At 42.6% G+C, this 20,192-nt stretch overlaps 1 protein-coding gene across 1 annotated transcript in view; it reads right to left on the bottom strand.

Annotated features, from left to right (window-relative positions):
• aff2 (AF4/FMR2 family, member 2) overlaps window positions 1-18,030 on the bottom strand; it is a gene marked incomplete at its 5' end in the record, with an annotated part of 172,667 nt that extends 154,637 nt beyond the window's left edge. The window contains one exon of the mRNA XM_080466367.1: window positions 17,978-18,030. Within this exon, the coding sequence (XP_080322493.1) occupies window positions 17,978-18,030 (53 nt within the window). The remainder of the gene's footprint in view (window positions 1-17,977) is intronic.
• Between the last annotated feature and the right edge of the window lie 2,162 nt (window positions 18,031-20,192).

Below are 20,192 nucleotides of genomic sequence, written 5' to 3'. Positions count from 1 at the left end.
AGCCGTTCCGCCGAGGAGGCGACGTTACGGGGCGACGCTGAAAGCAAATGCTAATGGCTATCACACGGACGCCCCATGAACCCAGCATGGGAGTCTGCCAATGACTCCGAGACCGCAGCGTGGGAGCTCCTCGGGTTAGTGTACACAGAGAGAAAACACGGCGCGGTGCACGGCGAGGAACACCGAGGCACGCCGCTACCGCCGGAGATAGGCCAGAGAATGGATCTCTGCGTCCTGCTGGCTTTCAGACAGACAAATTGTCTGTCTGCAGATAATAGAGCTTCAGAAATGAGGATGAGCCATCCTGAAATTCATCTATTCAAAAAAAAAAATAAAAAAAAGAGTGAAAGACAGAAGGAGACGTGTAAAGAGGGAAAAAGTCAGAATGAAATAGGGGAGAGTAAAGAAGACATCTCGACAGAGTAATAGAGATAGGAGCGACTCAGACAGAGAGGGGGCATGTTAATTAGGTGGAAGGTTGATAACAAATGTATTAGTGGGCCTCTGAAGGAAGCAGCAGAGAGGAAGAGAGGTGAAGGAGATAGGAAAAGGTTAACACAATGAGGAAAGAAGAGCGCGGCGACTCTGCAGGAAGGAGGAAAAAAAAAAAAAAAAGGTGGCGAGAGACAGAGGATAATTATGAATTAGTTGATAAAGAGGTAATAAATGTCCTGCAGGAGAGCCGGAGTGACAGAGGACACAGAGGCGCACTGAAGGGGAAAATGAGCACTGGGATCCGTTTGATAATAAACTTTGAGCATTGAATAAAAAGTTATTACCGCACTTATTTATTAACTTTGATGGATAACACTTCACCGGCGACGTGGCGAGGTCAGACATGATTTCCTCCCCGCAGGGCGGAAAAATAAGCAAGCGAGCGTCCTCTCAGATGCTAAGTTGACATTCTTCAGGAAAATAGAAGCCACGTAGCATCAAATTAATGCAGCGACAGGTAATTTACCCTGAATTACACTAACACTTTACATTATGGGAGCGTAAATGTGTAAAATAATGGTTTGAGAACGTAATTCAACGGGCAAGCTGACGAACTTGGCGAGGATCCAGTGCAGGGAGACGACCTCTAACGACCCCCGCAGGGTCTGCCGGGGTGCTCCAACACACCGAGGCAGACAAAATGTCTGAAAATGTTTGGGAATAGAAGAGGACGGGGGGAACAAACCTAATAAAAGGGGCTGATGTTTTTATCTTTATTCTTTTCTCAGCATCAATGATAAACAGCTGAAGGTACTATTTACTGTGGCCGTGGAGCGCATGCGCAGTAGCAAGGTTTCATAAAAGGTGCACTTTACCCTGTTTCCATGGAGACGGAGTGGAAGTGTTGTTGTTTTTTTTTAAAAATGTGTGTTTTTCAGTGGCTCTGAGCACCGTTGTCCTGTAAACGAGCCCAAATAACACGACGGACGTTTTCTGTTTTCACTTGAAAACATTCACAGCCCTAATAGCCTTGCAGTACCACCAGCAACCACAGGGGGGGGGGGGGGCTGTTGAGATGAGAAGTGTTGGTAGAACAGCTGTGTGACACTTCGAGGTATTAAACAGCTTCACAAACCACCACCTCCTCCAAGACTGGGCTTTTTTTTTTTTTTTCAATATCGACCTCATAGTGACATTGAAGTTATCAATGAATTTCTTTTTCTTTTTTTTAAAAAAGACTACGTTTGGTTTTACTCTCACGTGATGGCAAATCTGGGACTGTTACTTACTATAGTTTCTACCTGTGGAGAATTTATTCCTCATATTCACTTCAACTTCAGCACGGTCTCCCCCTTCTTGTATTCTCCTCATGAGGGAAGCAAATGAAATGAAAAAGCATCAACTCATAAAACCAACCACCAGTCATACGTTTAACTCAAAGGCCTAATCAACATGCATTATTTTACCGTTTTAGTTCTTCCTTAACCCTGGTTACAAATCCAAACTTCCCCTTTGTTTTAGGATGAAAAAGTACCATATGATCGTGGAATCAGCAACGTTTTCACAAATCCTATAAATTCAAACTAAAGTTAGTTACAATTTTGAGATTTTTTTTTTAAATTTCTCTATTTTTTAAATGACATCGTCTTTGACGCTAATGCTAACTCGTAAGCATGAAGGTTACCGCGTTTCCCCGCTCCATCACAGATTTCAGTCTGGATTATGACAGAAACTCTCAAGAAAGCAGTGCAATCGTCTGTGAACAAACTAGGTACAGAAGTCCATTTCATTGAGGACATTTCAGAACGGTGGTCTGGTTCTGCCCCACGGGCTGCGTGTTTGATACCCCTGAATGCCTTTAATCACAACTCCGCCGGTCTCAGGGTGTAAACAGAACTACCGCAGCTTTAATTACACCAAGAAATCAAGTCCCACACCAATGGTGCGTTTTCCATGAATAGATTCAGATTCTTTTGAGGAATTGTGGAGGGCATTTCCAAAAGGGATGTCAAGAAGCAAATATCATGCTTTATTCATTTAACACAATTTCTTTAAGCGATTCATACTGATAGATACTTTTTTATTCTTTGGGATTCCCTTGAGCAAAGCGTTCAGGAGCGAATCCCTTTGGGTCCGTTTCTTCCGGGGAAATAAGAACCACTGAAATGTGTATATTTGAACGCTTTGTAGATTTACTTTGTTAACTTTAAGATATAAATGTAAATACTAGGGATGCACGATGACTTTGGCACATCCGTATCTGCCGATAAATACTAAGAAAGTTGAGCATCGGCAAGGAGATGCTCACAGTCGTACGCCGATTACGTGAGCACGTTTTGGTTCTACTACTGTTGGTTTAGATGTTTTACGAAAGTTTCATGACGCGTCTGACCTCTGCCACTTGCCACACTTAAATGTGGCTGGATTCAACTTTATGCAAATGAGCGTAGAGCAGCTCGGAACACGCCGCACCTCACCCAGCATCCACCGCGGTGCGTTTCACATAGACAATGAATGGGAAGCTGGAAACTGACGGATCCTGTGGCTCAAAAGACTCCGGATTATATCGGTATCGGCATCTGCTATATCTTGTTTGAAGAAGATCGGCATATTGTGCATTCGTAGGAAACACTAGTATGCAAAACAACAACTGGTTCCCCGGAAAGACTGCAAGACACCGAGTGTTGATTGCGGTAAGCAAAGCTCTAGTAAAAGTGGCGAGCCCGGATCGGTTGAAGGGGAATCGTAAAACAGGTGCTTGTTTGTGGAGAAATGCTGCGGGTGATTGCACAAAATGATCGGTTTAATGGAAAAAGCCAGCACAGTGCCGCGTCGCGACCACGCGCCGACCCGCGACCACAATTAAGCCATCAAAATGTTGGCGGTGAGACACCTCTTTGCGGGACGCGGGACAACGTTGGTCCCCGTCAAAATAAAAAAAAATTTAAAAAAACCTGCAGGTATTGTGATTTGATAAAAGCGTCATTAGGCAAAGTGCTGGCAAATGTCTTCGGGGTTCTCGTGTTAACGCCGCGGACCAATTACAATCAAACAAGCCGACTCGCTCTTCCTCCCTCGCTCTGCCTCTCGGTGTTTCTCCGGCTCTCGCTGCGTCTTTCTACCCGCTGTAAATAATGTAATTTGTCACAGACAGGCCTCCGTGTAGGAGATGACCTTTCCAAACCTCACAGTAAATTGGCCCCGGCTAGCCAAGCTACGTCATTAGCCCTCTCCATCTCCGTCTCGCTCTCGCTCTCCACCCCCACACGTCTCCCCGCTTTCACATTCACTTTTATTATTTCTGTTTAATTTCAAATTCAGTGTTTAATCTACTGTCCTGTGAGGCTAACTAGCCGTCCCTATCCGTCTGGCTCGCCTTTCTCGCCGACGTGCCGCAGTCGCACGCATAAAACCAAACCGTACAGGCCTGCAGGGAGTCATTTATATGGCTTCTTGATTGGCTGATGTGCCTTAAGTGTTATCTGTCTAAAGTGTTGACAGAAAGATTGTCCCCTAAGTGTTCCCTGTTAAGTCTTTTTTTTTGGTTTTATATTCATGCGTTCTGTAAAAAAAAAGAGAAAAAAAAAAAGGTCTTTTTCAGTGGATTTGAAAGATCTGTGCAGTTGAATGATTGAGGGGTGATTTGGTTCGCTCCACAGATGTGAGGCAGTAAGTAAAGCTAAAACATAGAATTCAATTCAATCCAGACAAGAATATAAATGGGATGGACAGCAAAGAAAGACTTTTACGTCAGTGTGTAAGTCCTGTATATGAAGCTGAAAAACAAATTTGTTGTTCTTGTATTGTCAAAATGTGAACCACAATATTGACTCTTATGGCTTTTCATCTTTTCATGCAAGTAGGTTTTTTACAATATGCCTTTGACATGTTTGACAGAAATGATAAAGGAATGTTTTGAAACCCTATGATGTCTCGGCTCTGAGTATTGTGTTGTATCCACGACTCTCAAGAAGTTTGTTTGAATAGAAAAAAGTCGTAAGTTTTCTATGAAATCTTTACAGTTTGCTCGGTGGTTTGTCGGCCGGATTAGAGCCCTATCAGAATCAGAATTCCTTTATTGTCGTTGTACCTTGGAGGCAAAACGAAATCAAAAATAGAATTGTCTGTTAAATTATGTCTTTACACCACTGCTTTAAATGATGGCAAATATTAAATTGTGTTTGCTTAAAATACGATTTACAGCTGTTAACCTCCAGAAGCAATAAAAATCACAACTCTTCACATTACAGGCTTTACATTTTAAATCAGGTAGGTCTTTGAACATTGTGTTGTTTCACTTATGGTTTTGTAGAAAGGAAACGTGTGGAGTGTTTGAAATCAGTCCATCGATTGAAAAAAGAATTAATAGGAATAGTGTTGTTGGGAAAAGGCAGCCCCCTGACCCTGCCCAGATTGTATATGTTGCTGTTGACTAAATGTTGTTGTCTCATAACTAGATGTTTTCATGAATCTGAAGAATTTTGGAAGCTTTAACATGGTTTCCATGGCAACCAAGGAGTAAAAACTTGGTTAGCTGACTGTTAGCTTCAATGTAAGTGCAAAAAATATGTATACTGAAATGCCAAAGGCTTTTAAGGACAAATACTTGTAAGTTACAATTATTATTATAGAAATGAATATATATATATATATATATATATATATATATATATAGATTATTCTACTGGCTGACAAGCAGTGGTAGAACATTTACTATTGTCTACAGTCAGCCAATTTAAATCCATTGTATGTCAGATTGGTAAAGCATTTTTCTTTTAAATCCGTCAATCTGTCACGAGCTTGAGTGTTAAAGCACAGAGTGTGTTTCTCTCTCCGCTCACTGCATGAATAAATAATATTGAGTATTAAACACAGGGTAGGTATGCAGAAGTGGACCTCTGCCAGAAACTCAACATCTGAGCGTTTTCAGCTTAATGGACAAAATGAACCCACTAAAATGCTTAAGTTCAGAGATATCACACACACACACACACACACACACACACACACACACACACACACACACACACACACACACACACACACACACACACACACACACACACACACACACACACACACACACACACACACACACACACACACACACACACACACACACACACACACACACACAATTCTCCTGGTAAGTTGCCTCCATATACTCTGGCGGATGGACAGGAAACATGGACACAAAAAGGTATTCGCACAAATGCCAACCACAGCTGAGAGAACTATCAGAGCTGTGTGTGTGTGTGTGTGTGTGTGTGTGTGTGTGTGTGTGTGTGTGTGTGTGTGTGTGTGTGTGTGTGTGTGTGTGTGTGTGTGTGTGTGTGTGTGTTTCAATAAAAAAAAGAAGAAATAGAGGCTGTATGTGTGTGTGTTATCATTCTTCAGCACCATGCTCCTCTTGGCAGATGGCTCTGCCAACCTCGGGACCTGGTGTGTGTGTGTGTGTGTGTGTGTGTGTGTGTATTGTCTTGGGGGCATGAGGGCAGAAGCTACCTGGTGTTGACTGCCAAGTCTCTCGCTCTCTTGTGCTCCTTCTTCTCGCACAGCCCTTCAACACACACACACACACACACACACACACACACACACACACACACACACACACACACACACACACACACACACACACACACACACACACACACACCTGCTGATACGCCGTGCCCAGTCACGACGTTCATTGTGCATGAAGTGATTGCATTTTGTTCTTTTTTTAAAAAGCTAACCCAGCTCTATGTGAAAGACGCCTTTACAGGGATTCCTATGATTCTTATTAGTAATTTACTGGGATAACCAAGCGGATCACTCAGTATTGGTAGAGGTAATCCCACCAAACATACTCATCCATCAGGTCGTGAATGCCGTGACGGTAGAAACCCTGCCACCTTTAAACGCCGCTCCGCCGTATGAATGAGCGCCACACGGCAAACACCTCATTAGCTAATTCAACCAATTACTAATGAAAATTTTTAAACTAATTAGAGAGCGCAACATCAAGCAAATACTTCATCAACTAATTAAACTTAATTCTAATTAGTTTTAACAGCAAACGGGGGGGGGATTTAATTTCTTGTGAGCTCTATCTGTTCCTCATCCGGCCCCTCGGAGGGCTTTGTTTACGTAATCTTTAACATCTCAGATGAACGATTGGTTTAGTAAACTGCATTCTTTCGTACCAGCTTGCATGTTGTGTGGTTTTAACACACGGTTTGCTCGATGTCGGAGGGTTTTATGTCGTCATTACTTACTTTAATATAATCGCTCAGCACTTGTTTGTCTCATCTTTTCACTTACTTGCAGATGATTTTCCATTTGTACTTTTATTATTAGTTTGTATTTCAGTGTGGAATACCAATATGGGCGTCAAATCACACACACACACATGTATACACATTATATGCTGGAGTACTTATAAACACAACTATGGCAGCTATATTCTATCACTTAAAGGTGCAATATGCAAAATTAACTTTCAAATGGTTTATTAAGGGTAATTTGTGTCCCCATATCCTGTGCGCGAAGTGATGAAAGTCTCTCACCTTCTTACGCCGCGTTTTTGGGGGAATGTGTGTTCATACAGGTGATTTTCCCTTCATGACATCATGTGGAGAAATCAGCGCTCCCTCTGGTAGAGGAGCTCTGCTTTACTGACTTACAGAATAAATTCAGTATAAGATGAAAAACCACAACAGCTAGCAGGAGCCAGCGTAACTGTTATGAACATCTGTTATTAGCAGCAACAAGGGACGCTGAAGGGTCACCAGTTGACAGGGAAACCACTTAATCTGAAACACCGGAAAGCTCTTCTCCCTGAGACGGGTCTTGACTAGGCACAGACTCCTGTACTCCTTGACTACAATGTTGTTGGACCTCTGACAACTATGTGCAATTGTTGAAAAACTGTCTAACATGAGACCTTTAATAATTTCAATATTAATAGCATATTAACAACTGGTAGTGATGAAAAAATAAAAGGAAGCTCAGTATAGTGTGTACTTGGAATGTTGATTTTGTGTTGTATTGCTTACTCAACACTTTAAATTAATATAATGGGGCCAATAAAAATGATATTCTTCTTATTCCACCACTATTCTGTTCAAAGACTGATGTATTGATCATTTTAAATATGAATGAAGAAAATTTAGGGGGGAAATTAGTGGTATTTGGAAGAATTCTCAAAGACACAAAGACATCAACATCATCTGCGTACATGTTTGTATTCATCACAAATCATGTCATTACTGCAACACTTGACCCGAGTATCATAATTATGAAAAGACATTCAATCCTAAAAACAATATTTTCGAAAAACGTGTACCGCTTTAATCGTCTGCTTCAAGTTTATTTCTTAAAAGCGTCACTTGTTTAGTCCTTGTGCTTCAGCCGTTCTTATCTCCCCTCTGTGTGCTCTCCAATTAAGAAAACCATCCAAAAACTAATCTTCAAAAGACACGGGGAGGAAAAAAAAACTAAACAAAAGGGAGGCTGAGTCTGGAGCAATAACCGCTCAGATAAATCAGAGTATTAAAAGGTAGGAAAACGCTCTGAAAACAATGACTCTGCCAATATTAGAAAAGCGGCTGGCTGATCTGATCCCGTGGGAAAGATCCATTTCACTTCCGTACAGTTACGCTCGGCTCTACAGTCTTAATTAATAGTTACAGGGCTTTTAGTCACATCTGTCGACGAGGAGCCAGTTTCAATTTTAACACCAACACCAAGTGTTTTCGGTTTGTTAGTTTTTTTTTGTTTTTTTGTTCTTCCTTTGAATACAGACGCTGCAGTTGGGAACGACGAGCCTCGGTGTGAATAACTCCAACTTCACCCCACACAGCCTGTCGGGTTTGATCAGCTCGGGTTTTGTAATCTGCCGCGAGTGAGCTCACATTGTTGTTATTATCGTCATTATAATTCACCGTCACAGCTTTTGAATAGCGCCGCGCTTCGGCTGCGTTTCATTGTTTTGTGTTTTTTTTTTTTTTTTTAATCGCTGAAAAAAAACGTGTCAATGCTAATTTAATAGTATCGGCTCACAACAACAACAGTGATTTGATTGATTTAAAGGGGATTTTGGGGGCTTTTCTGTGTTTCTATCACATAAATGAAGGACGGGATTTGACAAGCTGACTCTGCATTTTCACATGGAAAGACGCTGAACCAAAGGCAGTGAAAAGAATTTCTTCAGGTGCTGGCTGAATACTTGCAATCTGAGGAAAAAAAGCTAAATTAAGTCTCGAGAAACTACAACCATAATAAATGTAGGGTTATGGCAGTGGTGTCAAACAGACAGGCCGTGGACCACAAATAGGACCACCAGAGACAGAGACCATTCTGGCCCTGGGAACTAGAGAAATCACAACAATAACGTCTCACAATCAAAAGGAAAGGCTGCTTTGAGTTTATTAACTATTTTAATGAACGCAGCCGACATCAAATCTCGCCCTGTGGGTGATGTGGCGTAGCGGAGGATTCGAGATGTTTTCGTTCCGCCATTTGTTTCATTTTTGATTAAAAAATAAAAAGAGAAAACGACTGGCCACAATTTCACTGTATTTTACACAAGGTCACATCATTGCTAACGAGCACAATTTGAAAGTATGATTAGTTTTCTTTGTACATTTCAAGTTTATCACTTTTTCTTTTAATTACTGTACTCTTATTTCCTTGGAAAACATGTGTTTTGTTTCTTTAAGAAAGGTATTTATGCCGTCACTTCACCTGCTTGTCCTGCCGGAGACCAAATTAGACTGATTTATTGTCTCAAAATGGCACACTTCCCTTTGTAAATTTGAAGTTTCAAAAATAAATATTTCACCCTCTTCTTATGTCTTCTTCATGACTATTTCCTCAGAAAAACTAACCTTGTAAAATCCTCCCACAATGTGACAATGAGATGGTCTTTTTTCTTTTTAGTCACGGCAGGTATCCGGAAAGAGGCTGGTGTCAAATTACGTGCACACTGCAATGCGTCGCCATGCTGACGGAGGGGCTTCCGGGGATACAAACAGTTTCAGAACGAGGGGGTTACATAAAGGGCCGGTTTGATCTAAATAAGGATTTTTATGAACTGTGAACTCTCGAGCTGAGTTTCAGAAGACGGAAAAACTCGAGACAATTAGCATAATAGGCTCCTTTTAATGATGTGCTATGAACCCTGATTTTGAGTCTGTAATAAATAAAGTAAAAGTTTGACTTGGGGGGGGGGGGGGGGGGTGATGTTATTTGTGAACTTTACGGAGCCTTGTGGCCTTTCGGCTAATTATCCGTGACACCATCCGAGTTAGATGAGAAAGTGCAGCGTCTCCAAATTTATGGGAGCAGGAGAGGAGGGAGATGCACAAAAAAAAAAAAAAAGAAAAAGAAAAGAAAAAAAATTCACTGATAAAGATAAATGTTCTGCCGAGGATTTTTATATCCCATCCAGATGGTTACTCTTAATTTTCTTATAAGACACTTACAGAACTGAACAGATGGCTTCGCTCTTTAGATGGAGCATGTGCAAAACCCTGAAATGTCTCTACTCCAACCTCGGAGGAGGGAGGGCTCGATTCACCTTCTAATAAAGCCCCAACAGCTGACCTTTGTATCGGTTGTGCGGCGTGACAATACAAGTGGATTATCTGCTAAACAACGGATCCGGCGGCTCCGTCACCTTAATACTTAACATTCTCCAAATGAATGCATCAGCTGGGTTCTTTACCGCCTGTTGACTGGCGGCTCCTTACTTTAGATGCTATTTTTCCCCCCCAAGGTTGCAACGTCTCGAAAGGCTTGAAACGATATGGAAACGCAAGCGCTGTGAGTAATTCATGCTGATGATAATATGGTACGTGGGAGATAAATGCGAGAGTACTACAGTGTTGCTGTTGAGAACACTTAACCCGACGCCGTGTTGGAATGATACGGGCCAGAAATCCCAAAACTAAGCAAATATTTGAGGTTGATTTGGAGATTCTGTTTGATGATTGCTTTGTTGTACTTGTTAAAAAAAATGTCCACACAGCTGCAGAGACACATCTGTGGAATATTACATTGTTTGGAGCTCAGGGGGGGGAAAAAAAACCAAAAAAAAAAAACAGCCAAAGTCTGCAGTGGATCACTGACGAACTCCACCAATTATTCTTCTGACTCAGAGCTGAATAAACGCTTCTGGTATTTATCAAGTCCACCTAATCGGTTCCTTAAAATCTGGAAACGTCGTCTCAGAGCTGCTCTAATCAATGCATTTATTTGATCGACTTCAGACGGGATGGCGATGTTAAAAAGAGCACGGGCCGATTGTTTCCATCTGACAACCACCTCTGATTTTCCCCTCAAGACTCCTGAATTCTTTCAGACTCACTTTTTATTTTACAACCCGAGCCTCTTGTTTGATTCTCTGGAGGAGGAAGCCTGAGCAGTTGTTTCCATGAGGACATGAGAAACAAGTCATAGTAGACCATGAACCTTTAGGAAATGGGAACTTTCATGGAACTGGTAGTTTACCAGTTGGGAAAATCCCACTTCTGAGTTGGGAAAGTGCACCAGACAGTTAAATCAAACCCATGAAAGCCAGGGCACTGGTCAGGTTTTGCTTGTATAGTCTTATCATATGGAGGATTTAAGTTCTACACATATAGAAATGCTGTTTTATTGTGACTAAACTACACTGATGATTTGCATTTATTTCCATTCTGACTGCAATTAATTTAGTTCAATGCTTGCAATGAGACCGAATGCTGAGTGTCTTCGAGGACGTGAGAACTTGAAGAAGGCCAAGCTGGGAAATTCCCACCTATGAGCTGGGAAATTCCCACATTTTAGATGGGAAATTCCCACCTCTGAGCAGGGAAATTCCAGTCAAGGTCATGGTCACAGTAAACAGATGTGACAAAAGTCTCTACATGATCACAAAGACTATAATCGTCCCCCATGAAAGCCAATACAGATCAATAGATACCTGTAAAGTCGATATTAAAATAAATTTGAGTCCAACATTTGAATTATCAGCTGGCAAGCTACATACGCTACCCAAAGAAGACCTGATTATTTTCTCCTTAGCTTAGAAATATTCGGTTTAGTACGGGGTGTGTTACTAATAAATACTATATTCTTGTCCAGAATGTCTGTTGCCATATGTATGTCTTCCTGTTTCCAGCAGGTGGCACTATGGTCGATTCTTGTAATCGTCAAACGGCTGAGATCATTTCTGGACTCTAATGCAACGTGTGAAGTTTGAGGTCGACCGGAGCATGTCGAGAGTATTTACAGTTTGATGGTGAATAGTAAAGTTTGTGGCGTGGCCACATCCACACCCTGCAGGTTTATGAAAGTTTGTCAAATCTGTACATTTCTCTTTAAACCATAAGACTGTACATATTATTATGCCTGAGTAAACTAGAAAGAAAATACCACTAAATTCATCATCTTCTTGACTACAACTGTTCCAGGACCACGGTAAACATCTCAAGCATAACGATTTCACTAAAGGTCTAAGTTGGGAATTCCGGGCAGAATTCCGAGCCCAACATCTCCCAGAGGTGTTTGTGGCTCCAGCACCACGGACAGTTGCTGCTTTCACCGCCCGACGGACTCCAGGTGATCCGGCCCGGTTCAGAGCTCCTCCGCACCTGCTGACAAGCGCTCACGTTTCACAGCCCCGCGGGGGAATTGTAACGCCGGTGCGGGACGAAATGGATTTTCTCCAGATAGAAGGACTTCCTTCAGCGCTATCTGCTGTCGCTCGCGGAGCATTTGTTTGCAAAATCTTGGCAGGTTGGGACGAGGCGCAGCTTCCTCTCGCAGGCTTGCGAGCCGCTGATGATGTTGGTGTGAAGTATCATCGAGTGGAGCGGGTTTTGGCACGTCGAGGCCCGCCGCACCGCTGCGACGGTGGAGATCTCAGCGTGATGAATGATTTTGCACTTATTGAGCTCGCGCGTGTGACGGAGCCGATCGGGAGCATGTGGGAGGATTGACGGGCAGACAGAGCGTTGGACTGCGAGAAGGAACATTGAATGAATCGACTCCGTCGCCACTTTTCTCTGCAGATTCTCGTCTTGTTGCGTCTTCCACTCCCCCCCCCCCCACCGGCGCTCTGATGTACGCCGTTCCTTCTGACATCTCTGCTCATTTCTATGATCGAACGCGGCGTGAAAAGAGACCACATGCCAAGTGATTTAAAGATCTGGTTGGATCCGATAACAAAAATAATAATAATCAAAGCGTCTCCCAGCAGATGTGAACTTTTTGGGCTCCAAAAACACGCAGCTGGAATCTTATCATTGCACGCTGACGATATGTGTAATCAATTCTCTAATTAACTACTTAAATGGTTCAACCAATCACCATCAGCGTCAATTAACATTCAAAGCAATCTCCCCCGGATTCCTCTGCCGTGATTACCCAGCTACATGATGGGCAATTAGAGCGGAGGAGCACGCAACATTCAATGCAGGCCCTATTACAATCATACAAAGACTTCAGATCTCCGGGAGAGAGGGAATGAAACAAGAGGCGAGATGGGAGGAAGGAGGAGGAAGAGGAGGAGGAGGAGGGAGAAATAGCAACAAAGAGGAGAGGAGATGAAAGGGTATTTCTTCGGGAGGAGGAGGAGGAGACCTACAGCGTTCGTTCACATTTAACAAAGGCGCGAGGAGCGTCGAGATTGTTCCCCCCTGAAAAGGAAAATCTACTGTCAAACACCGACCGCGCATCAATGGCCGACGACAGACTTTTAACTCCAATCAGAGAGATTTCCGCGGTCTCCATTGAAGGTCTGTTGTCGTCTCTTTTTGGGAAAGTCGAGCCATTTGAAAACAACTCTTTGGCTGACGGTGTGATGCTTCTTGTAATCCTGAGTCCAGCTCAACAGTTATTAGCGGCGAGTTACCGGCTGCATCAAAGCAGCTCGGGGTGGTTAGTGAGCGACGTTGATGGAGACTGAACAGAAACCGCACCGTCACACGCTGGACTGGATTCATTCCCAAGCAAATACTCTATTTTTTGTAGTAAAATTCACACTTTCTTTTAAGTTGCTTGGCTGGTCATGGGACTTGCACATCATAATATGGCAGGACATACCATCTAAGGGCCACTAGATGTCACTGTATGACAACAGAATTCCGCTACGTCACCATCGAAAAACCTCCAGTGCTCCTGTATTTGACGGCAGCACAAGCTACATGTCGCTGAAAAGAAAAAGATGTCCTTGGGTTTCATGTCCAGTTGCCCCGACACTTTTCACGTCACGCTCCCCGTCACCCCACAGCAGAGAGGGAAGGAGTAACAAGTGAAAAGCTGACAGCACATTTACTGAAACGAGGAGTTTACCTCGGTGGTAAATTAACTAGTTTGTGACATAAACAACTACTCAATAAGTTTCCCATTTCCTGCGACGTGCCTCGTTGTGTCATTCACGCTCGACTGACATGTTAGCTCGTTCTCCACCCATGCTTTTACCGCCGCTGCCACTCTGACCGGACATCGCCAACTTTGATGTGACGCATCAGCGCATGTCACTACTAATCAATGTCTCCACAGCACTACAAAAAATGTAATCGGACGATATATTGAGTATCTGATTTTTTTTATTCCCGAGAATTTGCCGCAAAATAATCAATTTCATTCAGGCCCGACATAAAACCCTGAAAACTACTCTGGCAAACATCCCGAACTGACATAACATATATTACATTAAATTAAATATGACATAAAATACAACTCCTACATTGTTTTATTTACACATAACAATCCCCACCAACTGGTCTGATAGTCCGACATGAAGCTTGTTCATGGTATAACAACAGATGATATATCTCCAGTATGATTGAAGGGTCCAGGATGCTTGAATTGAACAGCAGTGTAGAACACGTCGCCTTATCATGGCCACTGACAGTTCAACGTCCGCCTCATTCTTCACAAAATTTCCCATGAGCTTTTACTTAGGCGGTTCCAGCGGTGATATATCGGGCAAAGGCAACGATCTGTTTAACCGAGGAAGAAAAGGTCTATACCCCCGTCAGCTCTCGTGATTTCCACTTCTGTCAGCAGTTAAAGTAGTGAAATCATTCTCCCGATCATCAGCGACTCCGCTCCCCGTTCCTCCTTCCTGCACGAGGCCGCATCTTCAAGCCCATTTCAAGACGTCAGCCCGGTTCCCCACCAGGACCACCTGACGGCGGTGAGAAGCGTGATGGAGCGATGGCAGGAGGGAAGGACACTCCGAAAGCTCATTTCAGAGCGGCTCCACTCCAGCAGCGGGGGGTTAAGTACCGTGCTCCGGGGCCCTCCCGTGGTGGTCCCCTCCCCTGCGTGTCACTCTCCCATGCCCAGACTCTCCCCGCTGGAATACAAACGCCAACATGGTTCCCAAGTTATTGAGCTCCCTCGGCCGCACGCGTTGGAGAGGTTGACTGTTTACACAGACCTTATCACACAGCAGGTCAATGAACGACCCCGTGGGCCACAAGAGGCTGAGCCCAGTGGGAAGTTCGGAATCAAATGGAAATGACTGTGTGTAAAAAGCTTCTGATACAACTGCTGTGCTTTGTTTAGGCCAACGCCTTTACCGCTTAGCTGTTTTTGAAGTGTTGGTGAGCAGCTGAACCGTCACTCAAAACTGAAAAATAGATGCAGGATGGAATATTTGTGTTTATACCAAGTTTGAAATGTTTGTTGTCGTTTTGTTTTTCAAAAGTTAAGCCGAGTGTTTACTTTGTGAAAAGCTGATTGCCAAGTTGAAAGCAGTCGTGAAACTCCACTTAAAAATTTTTTGGGGTATTAAATAGGGGCTTTTTAATTAAATAATCTGAATTTAAAACATTTTAAACATGTGGAAAACCTTTGAACCAAAGAAGCACAATTCTTCAATATATCAACAAGAAAATAAAATATAATAACAGGAATACCAATAATGCTAGTGAGACCAGAGACTTCAACTGCTTGGGTAACATGTAAATTCAGCCCTTTTTCTTAACTATATTTCCACAGTATTTTAAAATTAAACTTTACGTCCAAAGATGTAAAGTTTCAACAGTTTTTTTTAACACATCCTTCTGGAGTACGGAGGAAGAAGGATGAGGAATTATCTTCAAACTGCCACTTTATTAAACTAAACTAACAGTTAAGGTGGGCTGGAGCCACACTGGAACAAAACAACTTCCTGAAAAATATAGATCCAGATGTAAAGTCGGCCATGCCCTTCGTCTGCGCTCATCACCATCACCATCACCGTCACCGCCGCAGCCCAGCAGGTGGACCACTTCAGCAAATTTCAGAGTGGGTGATAAATGGACCAACGAGAGGCCAAACTGTAAAGCACTCTGGGTAGAAACGGCGTATAAATGCGGCGGGCGCCGCCCGGCCTCGACGGGAAGCGGCGCGAGTCTGAGCCGACAAGCTGTTCTGAATCCTCAAATTGGACCCCCCCCATCCCCCCCATCCCCTCCATCCCCCCCCTCCCCCGTCTTCTCACGCAAATGAGTGTTGGTAATAAATTCAAAAATCACGCCAGGAAACTGAATTATGTTGAACTGGCGGCAGATCGGCGCGCTCTCGCTCGTCCCTTAAACCTCAGGCGCTCCTTGGGCCTCAGCAGTGTTTAAAAGCCTTAAAAAGCCCCCCCCCCCCACCCCCACCCCCTCCTCATGGGGGTCTTTGTTCTGACGTCCTCTGCTGCATCGAGAATGACTTCGCTGAGGAGTGCAGGACTGTGCGGCACAGAAAAACACATTTCCATTACAGACCGATTCACGGCTCCGTCTGGAAAAGGCCAGAGCGGAAATTCACCTTGAGAGGCGTAAAGCATCAGAAGAAGAGGGCACGCTCACAAAAATACCGTCTTCTTCTTTTTTTCTTTTAAATACATTATGTTTGTTTAATTCATTTGCAGATCACAGGAAGGTGCAACAATGGCAGATTTTTTTTTTGTTGTCCATTTTCCTCTCAATCTAAGATTCATTCTCAATGACAACAAACAAGGTTGTAGAAGCCGGAAGCAAACGGCCTTAAAAAATCCTTAAAAAAAAAAAAAAAAAAACTTCATCTCACACCTTCCCCGAATATTGCAGGACGAGGACCGAGTCATTCGGAGGTGAAAACAGGAAACAGATGAGGAAAAGCGAGGACCTTCACATTTCCCCCAAAACAATCAGTGAATACTAATTTAGAATAGAGCGGCTTTATAGCCAAGAATACAATATCATTGTTAGTGTATATCTTTCACTAAATATGAGATAAATTTAACTTTTTTTTTGCTTTAAATTCTTAAATAAATCACATTTTAACTAGTTTCATAGATTGAGTTGCTCGGTCTTTTATTAACTTTAACGAGACACTCAACTTAACAGTCGTTCATCTGTGAAGTTTATTCCTTAAAATCTGTATTAATTTAAGCCTTTTGTTCCGAATACTGGCCAACAACGTCACAATCCAGCAGGAAGTACACAAATGACTCTTATTAAGTCACCATTTAAAGTAAATGTGGTTCATTCTTATATCTATCCCATTTTTCAGTTATGGAATATAGACTTTAAGCCAAGACTAATTCCATTTGGTTGTACTTGTAATCTCTTGGGGTTTCATTTCAATTCTAATCCAGATTCAAACAATGTGATCAACATTTTTGCAGAAAATATAAATTGGAGATCTACTTCAGACAGACACTTCACTGAATCATTGTTAGCATACGACACTGCAATACTAACGACAACTTGGAGTAGGAGAGTAATTTGAAGTTGTTTAAGTATTTTTACCACTTATATGTGTAAAATCCATCACGGAGAGCATTTTGCACAAGAAGTGATGAGTTCCAGTCGGCGATAAAGGGAGTGATACCATGGGGGGGGGGGGGGGGGGGGGGGGGGGGGGCTAAGTTTAAACATGATGTTTTTTTTGGTCTGTAAAATCCTCAGTATGAATTCTGTTGGGTGGTTGATTCCTCAATTCATCATCATATCTATAATATTACTGACTTTATTATTGATTTAGTTCACATTTTAATTTTTTTTTTTTTTTTTTTTGGGGGGGGGGGGTCCAGTCCTGGATCAACCTTTTTAACACCTGATCAGCATACCTGTTAGTGTGTGTGTGTGTACACGATCATGATTTAAACCACGTGATCAACTCCCAAACTTTTGTGCGTGCATTCATTCATTCATTCTCTATCACGCACACGCGCGCGCACTCACACACACACACACACACCTTTCTCTGGTGTCACCTCTCTGTCACCCCCCCCCCTCTTCCTGACGTGCGATCTCATGTTCAATTAAAACGCCCCTCAATGATGTGCACCAATGCGCGTGCACGAGCGTACACGCGTGAACATACATATATGGACGTGTGCGCGCGTGCGCGAGCCTCCCGGTTTCGTCTCCAGCAACAACAAAAACGTTCAGCTTTGACGGTGACAAAGAGAGACGGTTTGCAGGGTTTTCTCCTCGAAACACGCACGCACACACGTGCACGGACAACTCATCCCCCTTAAACACGCACGTTAGAATAAATGTAAAGGCGCGCGCGCGTGCACGGTGACGGCTCGAGCACTCACCATGGCTGCTCCAGCTCCCAGTCCCGGAAAAAGTCGAATTCAAACAGATCCATTACCGCTCCGCTGCCGGGGCTGCTTACAATCCAGAGCCGCTGCTACGTGGTCCTACATGGGCTACTGAGAGAGGAGAGTGTGTGTGTGTGTGAGAGAGAGAGAGAGAGGGAGGGAGGGAGAGAGAGAGGAGACACGAGCCTGCTGCCAGGAAGCTGCTACGTGGTCGAGGAGAGCTGACAGCCAGGCAGAGGTGGAGGGAGGGAGCGCGCGCGCGCACGCACATACACACACACACGCGCGCGCGCGCACACACACACAACCTGCACAGGTATGTCTCACCTCGCCTCAACATTTTCATTTCATCTTAATGGTTCTCTCATCTCGCACTCCCGAAGTGACTCGTGAAAAAAAAACTGGAAACGCTTCAGTGGTTGAATTAAAATCATAACATGTCACCAAACTATAAACTATAAAAGCTTTAAGTAAATAAAAATGAGGAAAACTACAAAAAGAATGAGCAGTTTAAAGAGTTGGATAACTACGACGGCTAAAGCGGTTTAAAACTGTGAAAATGACTAAAATGCAGAAACCCCCCAGAAAGAACGCAAACAGAACAAACCCTGAAAACAAATGAAATAGCGAAAACGGCTCAAACCACTAAAGCGGGGGTGGAACACATCCGGCCTCTTGGTCTTCTTAATCTGGCCCGCTGAAGATTGGTACAGGATTGCCCAAATCCAATCACAATAATAATGAGCAGTCATTATTATTATTATAATTCAATTTGAACAATTCATTGAACCTTGTCCTGTAATGCCCGACAGTCCACCGGGGGGCGCATTAGCAGCTTCCGGATACCAGACGGAGGCTCTACTGGGCCAGGGAAAGCACTCGCAGTCGGAGTCCAGAACGTAAACAAATACGAGGGAGGGCGGCTAGGCTAAGCTAAGCTAAGCTAAAGCTAACACCGCTCTGAGTCTCCTTCCTCGTGGTGAATAAAGTGGACAAAGAAGAATGAACAGAGTATGTACAGAGAAATAGCTACTAAATAAAGTTTACAAATAAATAAATTAAAGACAATATTATATTCGGTCTGTAGTTAAAGTTGCTGCTTGTTCTCACAAAGTCTACAGTGATAGAATAAATGTATCTGTATGTATTTGTCATATTTTGAATAATACCCTTCCATAATCATGATTATACTTTAATATATACTATACTTCGTTATATTATTTAAAAAAAATATATGCAAAAAAGGTGATCAACAACACTGTTCCCACTAAAATTGAATATAAGTATTAACATCGTTATGCCATTTTAATGTTTACGTTTGATATGTATGCATCTGGAGCTGACATTGAGCTGTCCGTCAAATTTTAAAAGTCAGTGTGGCCCCTGAGCCAAAAAGTTTGCCCGCCCCTGCGCTAAAAGAGCTTAAACAGATAAAACCGCAAAATGAACTAAAATGGTGAAAACTGCTCAAACCACTTAAAGAAATTAAAAATCTCAAACTGCAAAAATATCTAAAATGGTGTAAATGGCTCAAACCGCTAAAGGAACTAAAACTGTAAAAATAACCAAAATGACTCAAACCGTTAAAAGAACTATAACATATCCAACTGCTAAAAGAACTAAAATGGCTAAAACAGCTCAAACACCTAAAATAATTAAAACAACTAAATGGATAAAATGGTATTAAAAAAAGAGCTCAATATGCTAAGAGATCAAAACCTATAAAGGTTAGAATTACTAAAAGAACTTAAACATTTGAGATGTCTGTATCGTTAAAATAGCTAAACAACTCGTAAACTGGCTAAATACCTTGAAGAGCCAAATAGTTGAAATAGCTAAAATAACGAAACAACGTAATACCCAAATGAGCTAAAATAGCTAAAAACAACAAAATTGGTACAGAATTGGCTCAACATTGTAAGGAGCAAATAACATAAAATAGCTAAAAATAGCTGAACAGCTAAAATGGCTGGAAAAACTTGATATACTAAAAAGCTCATATCGCTAAAGAATGCTAAAATCTCAAACATCTCATGGAGCTAATTAGCCAAAAGAGCTAAACACAACTAAAATAGCTGAACAACTTGAGGCACTTATTTAGGTAAAATGCCTAAAAACAATTAAAATAGCAAACCAACTCAAGGCACTGAAAAACTAATACTGGCTAAACAGCTAAAATAGCTGTACAACTCAAGGAGCTAGTTAGCTG

This window comes from Lipophrys pholis (genome assembly GCF_963383615.2).
Source record: "Lipophrys pholis genome assembly, chromosome: 6".
In the NCBI taxonomy this organism is placed as follows: domain Eukaryota; kingdom Metazoa; phylum Chordata; class Actinopteri; order Blenniiformes; family Blenniidae; genus Lipophrys; species Lipophrys pholis.
The sequence above is the reverse complement of the archived record's forward strand: the minus strand, read 5'-3'. Positions and strand labels throughout refer to the sequence as shown.